Source organism: Liolophura sinensis, chromosome 8 (genome assembly GCF_032854445.1).
Source record: "Liolophura sinensis isolate JHLJ2023 chromosome 8, CUHK_Ljap_v2, whole genome shotgun sequence".
Taxonomy (NCBI): domain Eukaryota; kingdom Metazoa; phylum Mollusca; class Polyplacophora; order Chitonida; family Chitonidae; genus Liolophura; species Liolophura sinensis.
Genome location: NC_088302.1, coordinates 56,486,847 through 56,497,505, shown reverse-complemented (window position 1 = coordinate 56,497,505; position 10,659 = coordinate 56,486,847). Strand labels below are relative to the sequence as shown.

Sequence of the window (10,659 nt, the reverse complement as noted above, 5' to 3'; positions counted from 1 at the left end):
CCATGTGCGTAAGGATCTCGCGAGAACTAATGTCAAATTGTATCAAGATGAGACTATTTACTTAGTTTTAAAGCACAAAACACTAATATTGTACATAGTTTTGACATTAAGGGTGTTTTGTACCTAAGTCTATTGATATTAGCGAAAAAATATGCTTTTTTTTAACTCCATTTGGTTTATACCATGTGACATTCCTCGAGATTTCATCGTCCATTTGTTGAGAACCGTGATGAGATGTTTTCAGCAAGATAGATCAAAAACGTGATTTTCTACATAGTTATAGCGATGTCATCATCGTGTTAGGTATAATTAAGTGTACAGACGATATTTTTGTTCTGTATAAATGATTTACATAAATTGAAACGATAGAACCACTGCAACCGCGTTGCAATGAACTTAGGAAATTGAAAATACTGCACCCTGGGAAGTAATGCAACAACAACAACACAAGATTCTGTGAATGCGAAATATTTAAATGATTTGTATACAGTAAGATGTTAATTGAAAACCTTGAAGCGTTGAAAATATGGCTAAAGAAGACTCTAACCCCAATGTAAGTATGTTAGAATAATATAGAATATGTGGTAATATGGAAACAGGGGAGTCGAAAGGGTTGCGTTGTTGCTTCGGTTGCTCCGTCACCACATCAGTTGCACCGTCACCACATCAGTTGCACAGATTAATTTGCGTTGTGAATTTATGTTTAGAAGAACAATCAGTTATGTATTTTGTGTAGATGTATATTGACTGTAACCTGTGCACTACTCGTTAAGTACTGGGTACTGCCACTAGTCAAGTACTGGGTGTTGCCTCAAGTTAAGCACTGGGTACTGTTCCAGAACAAAGTGTGCCTTTAAATCAACTGTAAAACAGCTTTTCTTTTGAAATTTGAGTAGAAAAGGATCCTTCCAGTCACTCAAACTTGTTTAAATCAATATCAGACTGGTTATATGCAGAAATCTGATCAAGTGTTGACATTTGTGTGGTCAAAATCATGGTGATCCAAAGATCGTGATTGAAGACCAGGCAGAAAATGTGGAGAGTGAGGCTGGGACCACTTTCACAGCAAACCAGCATGCGATATTTATTTATCGTACATTTGTCGTACGATATTTTGTACATCACATTAATGTACTTATTTGTGCGATATCATACAAGTACAACGTCTTTGTGAAAGTGGCTGAGATACACAGCAACAAGCCTTGACTGAACCTCCAGTGTTAACTTTTCTATCTCGACTGGCTGGGAAAATTGTTCTTTGTATTCTACAGCAATGATGATGGATGAAGCCATTGTTAATCTTGTAATTTAAAGGAAAAGAAAATTTAAATATCAATCAAATAGCATGGAAAAGAGCATGCATTTTCTTGCAGGTGCATGCCATAAAAAATTCTAATATGTATCTCAAGGTGATAAATTATAAATATAGTCCTTGTCAACATCCGCTGTGGGCGACTCCATTTTGCCTAAGAACTAGTCCTGAAGTCTTCTGTGTTAGGAGGAAAATTGTCGTCAGAAACTGCCAAAGTGCAGTTCGTACATTTCCGGTAGAACTCTTCTCCCCAGAAGGTAGTGAACAGTACAGTTCGTTTTCCACTTGACGATCGCTAAACTGGAATGTTGGACCTAGGTTCCGGGTTTACACGAACAAGCAGGCAGTTTTAATAGTCTCATTGGCTGACAGTCAACAACCCCAGCATAAATTACAGGGTGTTAAAGATGGAGGATGCGATGGACTCAGTGATTTATACCAGCTTTGCCGTATTCAGGCTTTACATGTATGGCAAGGAAAAGTCGCAAAATTATGCAGCAGGCACCACCAGATAGAAAAAATTGCGTTCTTTTCAGCCTATAGGGTCCTGTTTTTAAGTTTTCTCCGTTAAGACTGGTAGTGTGGTCCTGATTTGGTAGGGTGATTTCCATGTATGTTGGCGTGCAGTTCGGAGATTTTCATGCACCCGAGACTCACCATGATTGCATAAAGTTAATTCGGTCATCTGTTCTTCTATTTTGTAAAGTGATATATAAACAGTCATACAGTTACTGGTATCGAAAACACAGTGTAATACACACGAGGCATTTAGTAGAATCTGTTGCAAATGAGTATTTGTTGTTAATGAGTATTGATTCTGTTTTACAGATGTGACGCTGACCCTAACACACTGTCTCAGTATGTAGTTGCGCTGTTAAAGAAGAACAAACCAGACACAGATCTCAAGGATTTTTGTCAAGACCAACTTGAAGTATTCCTTCAGCAGAGTAAGTTTCACATCCAAGTTTAGAACCTGGTGATATCCACCAAGGTAATGACAGGTTAGGTCTTCGTTGAGGAGCAATGATTACCACAAGTTCTAACTGATGTCATGATATCCCTCCCCCCCCCCCTATGAACTTGACTGCCCATTAGAGTAAAAAAAAAATTCCTGACTGTCATAAGAAGAATACTCTTTAGTACTGCGCAGTGTTGAGTACAGCAGCAGCTCTTATTCTTCACAGTCCTGGCTTTGAGAGGTTAGTAATCACTCACACTCTTGTTGTTTTCACCTGGTCCTGGGGTCATGAAACAATCTTAGACTAATGTCAAAATTTTATTCATAAAATTTGGAATTTTCATCTCCTTGTTTTACCTGAAATTAGTTGTACAATAACTTACCCAGAATTTACATTGTCATGCAGTATTTTGACCTGGTTTCATCAAAAATAACAATTTTAAAGTGATTTTAAATTTTGACTTAAGTCTAAGATGGCTTTATGATCCAGGAACCTGAAGTCCAGTCAAGATGCGTGATACTCGACATAAAATAAGTTACTTGTACATGTATATCATTATATAAAACTGTTTGAATTACTCGCTGTGATGAGTGATTAACTGTTCTCCAGCTATTTTCTCAAGGCCAGGACTGCCAGGTGGCACGTAAATCAATATTTGGGTTTTATTTGAGTGATTTTCAAGAGTCCTGTATTGCCTTGTCATTATTGGAGTTGTCATAGACGATGTTTGAAATAATCAAATTTGTGAAGTTGTACTGCGTTAAACAACACTAAATGAATAGTGGTTTTTGAAAACTTTGTATCTGAATAATTTTTTCATGAATTGTCAGTTCTGCTCTCCTTGTGAAAAAATATTAATGATAAGCTATCATTTTTGAAAACTTTCATGAGGACCACTTGCTCTGGCTGTAAGTTCTTAGTGAATCAGAACTAAGAAGGTTATGTTCTATATTTCAGAGACAAAAGCTTTTGTGGAAACACTATTTGAGACCTTGACATCACAGTCCTATCTCGCATTAACCCCAGCTGTAGCCCCACCCCCTCCAACATCAGCTCCGCCTCCATTGCCTCCATCAAATACAAATTCAGCTACATCAGTTTTGACACCAGTCAGTCAAAACCAACTGAGCAATCAGCAATCTTCTGCAGCTTCTACAGACAAAAGGAAGAAATCCTCAGAAGAGGTGGGTAACGTTTCTGAGATCATTGTGCCTTCTCTGTTGTTTTGTTTGCAATCTCAGCTGTGTTTCATCTCTTTTTACATTGACATGTATCTTTGTTTCTACTTTGCCTGTTAACATCCTGGTTATTTTACTATTCTCCATTAAAATGTGTTTAGCAAGTATAGTGATGGGAAAGACAATTGTTTCCTTTATTCCCGGTTTATGCTGTCACTACCAGCCACTATTGAATTGTTTCCATGTATTTACAGATTTCTGAGGATGGAAGTAAAAGTGTATACAGACGCCGTTCTCGTAGTCCTAATAGGAATCGAGGAAGAGACGGGTAAGAAAATTTGTCCACTAGGGTGCACTCCATAATGCATTACTCTTAACATAGCTTGTATATAAGATAGATGAGAATGCTCACTGATTTTCAAGTTAACTTCTCCCAAGTAGGTTCTGAAACCTCATTCCACAATTGAAAACACAGCAAGGTGTTTTGAAGGGAAATATGGATTGATAAATTTGAAACCTTAATGATGCGCTAAGGAACATCTCCAGAATGATCATAATTATGGTGTCATTACAGGTGTTTTGAGGCAGAGATAACTTACTGTACATTGTAGATTAGATTGGTTTTTTGTTGGGTTCTTTTGGTATATAATTTGTGCCTGGTCCAAATAAGTAATTTAGTAAGGTTACACGGGATTGTGTACAACAATTGTGTTCAATTTAATGACCAGATTCAGCCATATTGTACCGTTATCATTTTGTCAGCGACCGAGATGATCGCAGAAGACGTTTTGATGAACGAGGAAGATACCCCGCTGACAGACGGTATGGTCGGGACGAACCAGTTCGCAGAAGGTCGAGAAGCCGGTCACGGGACAGATCACCAAGAAATTGCTCACGAGGCCCGACAAGTCGGCTACGTGGGCGATCAAGAGACAGGTCAAGAAGTCCCAACTGGAGAAGGTCACGATCCAGAAGCAGATCCATGACCCCACCTAGATCCCCTCCAGGTAAGTCCTTGTCAGTCCACCCTGAAATTTGATACACTGTAATCATTCTATGTAACCCAACCTAGATCCCACCCTGGTATGTCCTAGTAAATCCACCCTGAAATTTCATACACTGTAATAATTCTATGTGACCCCACCTAGATGCCTTGTTAGTCCACCCTGAAATTTCATACACTGTAATCATTTTACGTGACCCCACCTAGATCCCCTCCTGGTAAGTCCTTGCCAGTCCACCCTGAAATTTCACGCATTGTAATCATTCTTCGTGACCCCACCTAGATCCCCACCTGATATGTGTTAGTAAATCCACGCTGAAATTTCATACACTGTAATCATTCTGTATGTAATTTTGACTGGCCAAGTGCATCACATTAAGACACAACCCCATTAAGGCCAGTTATTCTGTATGTAATTTTGACTGGCCAAGTGCATCACATTAAGACACAACTCCATTAAGGCCAGTTATTCTGTATGTAATTTTGACTGGCCAAGTGCATCACATTAAGACACAACCCCATGAAGGCCAGTTATTCTGTATGTAATTTTGACTGGCCAAGTGCATCACATTAAGACACAACTCCATTAAGGCCAGTTATTCTGTATGTAATTTTGACTGGCCAAGTGCATCACATTAAAACACAACCCCATTAAGGCCAGTTATTCTGTATGTAATTTTGACTGGCCAAGTGCATCACATTAAGACACAACCCCATTAACGCCAGTTATTCTGTATGTAATTTTGACTGGCCAAGTGCATCACATTAAGACACAACCCCATGAAGGCCAGTTATTCTGTATGTAATTTTGACTGGCCAAGTGCAATCACATTCAGACACAACTCCATTAAGGCCAGGTTATTCTGTGTGTAATTTTGACTGGCCACGTGCATCACATTAAGACACAACCCCTTGAAGGCAGTTATTCTGTATGTAATTTTGACTGGCCAAGTGCATCACATTAAGACACAACCCCATGAAGGCCAGTTATTCTGTATGTAATTTTGACTGGCCAAGTGCGTCACATTAAGACACAACCCCATGAAGGCCAGTTATTCTGTGTGTAATTTTGACTGGCCAAGTGCATCACATTAAGACACAACTCCATTAAGGCCAGTTATTCTGTGTGTAATTTTGACTGGCCAAGTGCATCACATTAAGACACAACTCCATTAAGGCCAGTTATTCTGTGTGTAATTTTGACTGGCCAAGTGCATCACATTAAGACACAACCCATTAAGACATGTTTAAATCGTACCGAGATTTTGCACATGCTATAGATAGAATTGTATGTGGACAGCCTTTTTTTTTTTTTTTTTTCGCTTATGTGCTGTGTTCTACAACATTTCTTACATTGCACCCTAATTTCTCAACCATTTTGCATATTAAAGAGCAACTTTCAGTGCAATTTGTGCTCATTTTAATTGGGTTTTGAGACAAAACACAATTGGTTGGATTGACTAGTTTCAGGTCTTCACAAAAGTATAATTGTATCTGAATAATGCTGTCAGAATATGTTTTGAATAAACACCTTGTGAGGTTGAAGAATGACAGTAGATACACAATCTTGTCTGTAAGGATTACAGGACTTTAAATAACACCCAGCTGATTGGTAAAGCTCTGATAGCGAGGTTACACCCTGGATTTAGCTTGAAACGATAGAAAAATTATGGAACCTTTAGTAGACACCTGAAAGAGGAGCCTCGCATGAGGAATGTCCCATGTCGCCTACTTAGGCAAGGAAGTCACTTTAGGAGTGTTCTTCTTCTAGAGAGGTGAATGTTACGGATTGTGGTTGGGTTTTGTGAATTGACAGAAGCTGTGTTTCTGACGTTCACCACGTTTGTGTTTTTAGTGGGCCATGTTGACATTGACAGCCGTGGCTCTACCCCAGTGCAGGACAATGGCAAGTACTCGAGTGAGCCAGAGCCTACCCCTATGTCTATCCCCAGTGCTATCAGTGTTGTGTCTCGCACAGTGGACAACCGCTATGACTGGAACTCTCACGGTCGACGCAACACGCCCCCGCCTCCCAGACCCAGGTGCAAAGATTATGACGGTAAGAAGCATGGGCGTAAAATGTAACCTTTCTAAACTGCGTAAATGGTTTGTCTTAATATCTGACAGTACTGAATAGGCTATGCTGGAGATTTTTGTTAAAAAATAAATTTTGGCTAACAAAATCAGATTTTCTGTAATTTGCCAAGAATATCTCAAATTATTGCCTCTTTATAAATATTAGTCTCGTACCCGTACTATTTACATTGCTAAAATGATTCTTTAGTAAGGAAAAGCTATAGTGTAACCCACTTTTTAAATTTTAGGAATTCTATTTCCAATTTTGAACTGTAACTGTGCACAGTGAGGCTGATATTTTGTGAAAGATTCTAAAATAACAGGCAAAATTTGATTGGATTTTGAAAAAATCTCACTTTTAGCCTCTTTGATAGAAATCAAGAGGTAAATTGGATCACAGTTGGAGTAGTTTCTCTCCAGGAATGCGCTTCTCTTTTACTTTAATACGTAAGCCATTACTCATCTCCAGTAAGTAATTCATTATACCCTACATACATGTCTTCTTGACACCTGTCCAAACGTGGAAGATACAGTCAGGGTTTCATAGAAGTCAGTTGGACGAGCCGGTATTCCATCTGTCATAAAAAAAACTCAATACATGTAGATGGTTATATTTATTCAATTCGAGGTTGTTTTTTGATAGAAATATTCAAAATTTTACATAAACTCAGTTTGGACATATCCAAAGCTCTGCGAAGCAACCTGTTCGCATTACGAGTTATCTCCCTTTCATGGAAATCTTCATGCCAGTCTGTGTTGATTTAAGATTTAAGAAGGCAAGACAATTTTTGGAAATGAAGGGGCATATGAAATCAAATATGAGACACAGTAAGCATCTTTGGCCTGTGCCAAAGTGATCCACTCGAATAATTTGATCTACTTCGGCTTCCGATCACTCTGTTTTTGGCATTGGCAAGTGACTGCATGTGACGTCAGGTTGCACTAATATCTTCAGCTTTTTTCAAGGCAAGCATGCAGTTTGCTTCCAGGTTTCGTTTTCGGGAGTCTGAAATTTGATAACTGGCTTAGCAGCCAAATTAAAACCTCCTTTGTCATATATGAATATTTACCGGAGACATTGATTCACTGCTGTTTTGATCAACGACTGAACATGGGAGATGTGTACCAGACAGGACTTCAGGCCGTTGAGATCCAGCCGTATTCGTCGTGGAAAAAGTGACAGCAGTGTATTTTTTCTCTCTAAATATGTAGCCTCTCTAAAGATCATTATAGTAAACACTCATGCAGTAATTCACTATTTGTGGGTCTTTTAATTTTCTCATTGTCGGTGGCTGATTTTCACAGTAAATTTCATGTGATTAGTATCCTGTCAACAAGTTAAATCAGACTTCATTTTGAACTGCTTTTGTTGATTAAAATCTATGTTTATTTTATATAAGTACATATACATATATATATATAAAGTAATGATAATATATCTAGAGAATTTAGATAATGCACTAAACATTCACCTGAATGCACTATTCAGGTTTCTAGTACACATGTAAGGTGTTGCATGATTTTGTGAAATGTTTTTTCTTTTTTTTTTCGATCGTTTTGAGCATACATGTCCTTTACAGCCTGAGAATGACAAGCACATATTCCATAAGCCATTAATGTTAACCATTCTGTATGGATTCTTGGCTATTAAGTATTGTTTAAAAGTGATGTCAAGACCTATTGCTCATATTGTGAGTTTGTCAGTCTAGACTGTTGCTAGAGGTTATAAGTTTTTTGGGCAGGCCTTACACTTCACTGGACTGGTATCCTGAAATACATGTAACAATAACTGCAAAGTGCGCCGATTATCAGTTTGCAGTGTCAACGAGGAGGCCAACTTGAGTTTATATATAGTCAGTCATTACTTTAATTACTTGAGATTATCAGTTTGCAGTGTCAACGAGGAGGCCATCTTGAGTTTATATATAGGCAGTGATTACTTTAATTACTTGAGATTATCAGTTTGCAGTGTCAACGAGGAGGCCAACTTGAGTTTATATATAGTCAGTCATTACTTTAATTACTTGAGATTATCAGTTTGCAGTGTCAACGAGGAGGCCAACTTGAGTTCATATATAGTCAGTGATTACTTTAATTACTTGAGATTATCAGTTTGCAGTGTCAACGAGGAGGCCAACTTGAGTTTATATATAGTCAGTCATTACTTTAATTACTTGAGATTATCAGTTTGCAGTGTCAACGAGGAGGCCAACTTGAGTTCATATATAGTCAGTGATTACTTTAATTACTTGAGATTATCAGTTTGCAGTGTCAACGAGGAGGCCAACTTGAGTTTATATATAGTCAGTCATTACTTTAATTACTTGAGATTATCAGTTTGCAGTGTCAACGAGGAGGCCAACGTGAGTTTATATATAGTCAGTCATTACTTTAATTACTTGAGATTATCAGTTTGCAGTGTCAACGAGGAGGCCAACTTGAGTTCATATATAGGCAGTGATTACTTTAATTACTTGAGTATTTTAATCAATGAAGGATATTATTGTACAAAATATTCAATTTTAGCCCCTCAAATGGTGGGTCAAAACACAAAAAAATTTAATGTCAGTTGAATAAAAAACTCAATTTCGCCAGAAAGTGGTGGTCGGCTACGTGGAAAAATGACTTCTATGAACCCCTGATACAGTACATATTCTATTGGAGTATATGTGATGATACATTAACATCGAGAAGATGTATAGAGCCTGTATGTTTTCTGTGGCTGGCAGAGAAGGGATTCTGTATGAGGGGTGACCTGTGTCCATTTGATCACGGACTGGATCCTGTTATTGTGGAGGACATCAACATTCCACCAGTTTTACCTTTCAACCCTACAGGTACGTCTCAATACATTCCACCGGTTTTACCTTTCAACCCTACAGGTATGTCTCAATAGACATGAAGCCTTAAATTGCTACGTTAGTTCAAAGACTAACCTTTTGGGAAAGTGCTTAAGTGATATGAAGCAAACTCCATGGAGCAGACATTATACCGTGTTCCAAAAGGGTTTACAAAGGATTATTGTAATCCAACAACTCAGACTATCTTGATCTTAATCATCAAACCATACACTGCTTTTAAGACAGTGAATTTTTCACACTGATGTAGCTCTTCATTGCTGTGTGTAGTTCATCTCTAATATTTCCACTTGATCATTGAATGGGGTGTGTATTATTCAAAACTAATATTGCTTATTGATTGTAACAAAGTAATAAAAATCTAAATTGACAGTCATGTTGTAGATGATTTGGCCAATGAGAATGTCCCACTTTCAGTCTTCCAAACAATAGCTCAGGAACTAGCTCTGAGATCGGTTGACCATGTTCCTAGCTTAGTGTCAACAGTAACTGCTCTGGATCATTACATTCACTCACTTGGAACTCAGCCCTGTCGCATGTGCTGTCCTCAAAGTGGACACTACAAAAACAGGTGTTCAGTGATCTTGAAGTAATTCTGAATTCACTTCACTTCACTTCATTATGTGTGAATAATAAAGACCATAACATCACAATTAACAAAACTGTAACCAACACATTCATTGAATAGCATCAGAACATGTAAGCTGCCATATTTGAATTATGTAACTACGTTGCTATGGTGGACTCTGCTGCTTTTCCCATAATTAAGACCCTCTTGTTTGTTCTCAACAGCTGATTATAGTGCATTCTGTTCATTATTAACAGACAAATCGAAACAAAAAGTCCCAAAACAAGTTGTCAGTCACTTTTGTAATGGTGTAAACACTTTGTTTCTGTCCAATTGCTCCACAAGTTTATCTTTTTCCTAACAATGCCGAGGAAAGCCAATTCAAATCGAAAATGACAGTTAGCAAAGGTTGGCTTGCTGACGATGGAACATTTGTGATAATTGCGACATTGTGGTCTTTGTTATTCACACAAATAATTGTGTGATATGAAGTAAGAATTACGACACAAGCAAAAAGACAGAGTTCCAGGCTAATGAATGGAAGTGTAGAGATGTGCATTTCTGAAAGCTACGCTGGGAAGAATGAAACAGATCTCAGAACTACTCAGGAACCACCTATTTCCCATTTTGAATATCGGGATCATTTTATTTATGTGGTGCATAAGAGGTCCATGCTACTGCCTATGACCCTGACAATAAATGGCT

General features: G+C 38.1%; 1 protein-coding gene across 2 annotated transcripts in view; it reads left to right on the top strand.

Annotated features, from left to right (window-relative positions):
- The first annotated feature begins 229 nt into the window (after positions 1-229).
- Positions 230-10,659, top strand: part of LOC135473938 (RNA-binding protein 26-like) — a 29,782-nt gene continuing 19,352 nt past the window's right edge. For both annotated transcript variants that reach the window (XM_064753894.1, XM_064753893.1), the window contains exons 1-7: positions 230-553; positions 2,141-2,259; positions 3,229-3,455; positions 3,704-3,777; positions 4,212-4,456; positions 6,308-6,511; positions 9,258-9,365. In XM_064753894.1, the coding sequence (XP_064609964.1) occupies positions 495-553; positions 2,141-2,259; positions 3,229-3,455; positions 3,704-3,777; positions 4,212-4,456; positions 6,308-6,511; positions 9,258-9,365 (1,036 nt within the window). In that variant the 5' untranslated portion in view covers positions 230-494. The remainder of the gene's footprint in view (positions 554-2,140; positions 2,260-3,228; positions 3,456-3,703; positions 3,778-4,211; positions 4,457-6,307; positions 6,512-9,257; positions 9,366-10,659) is intronic.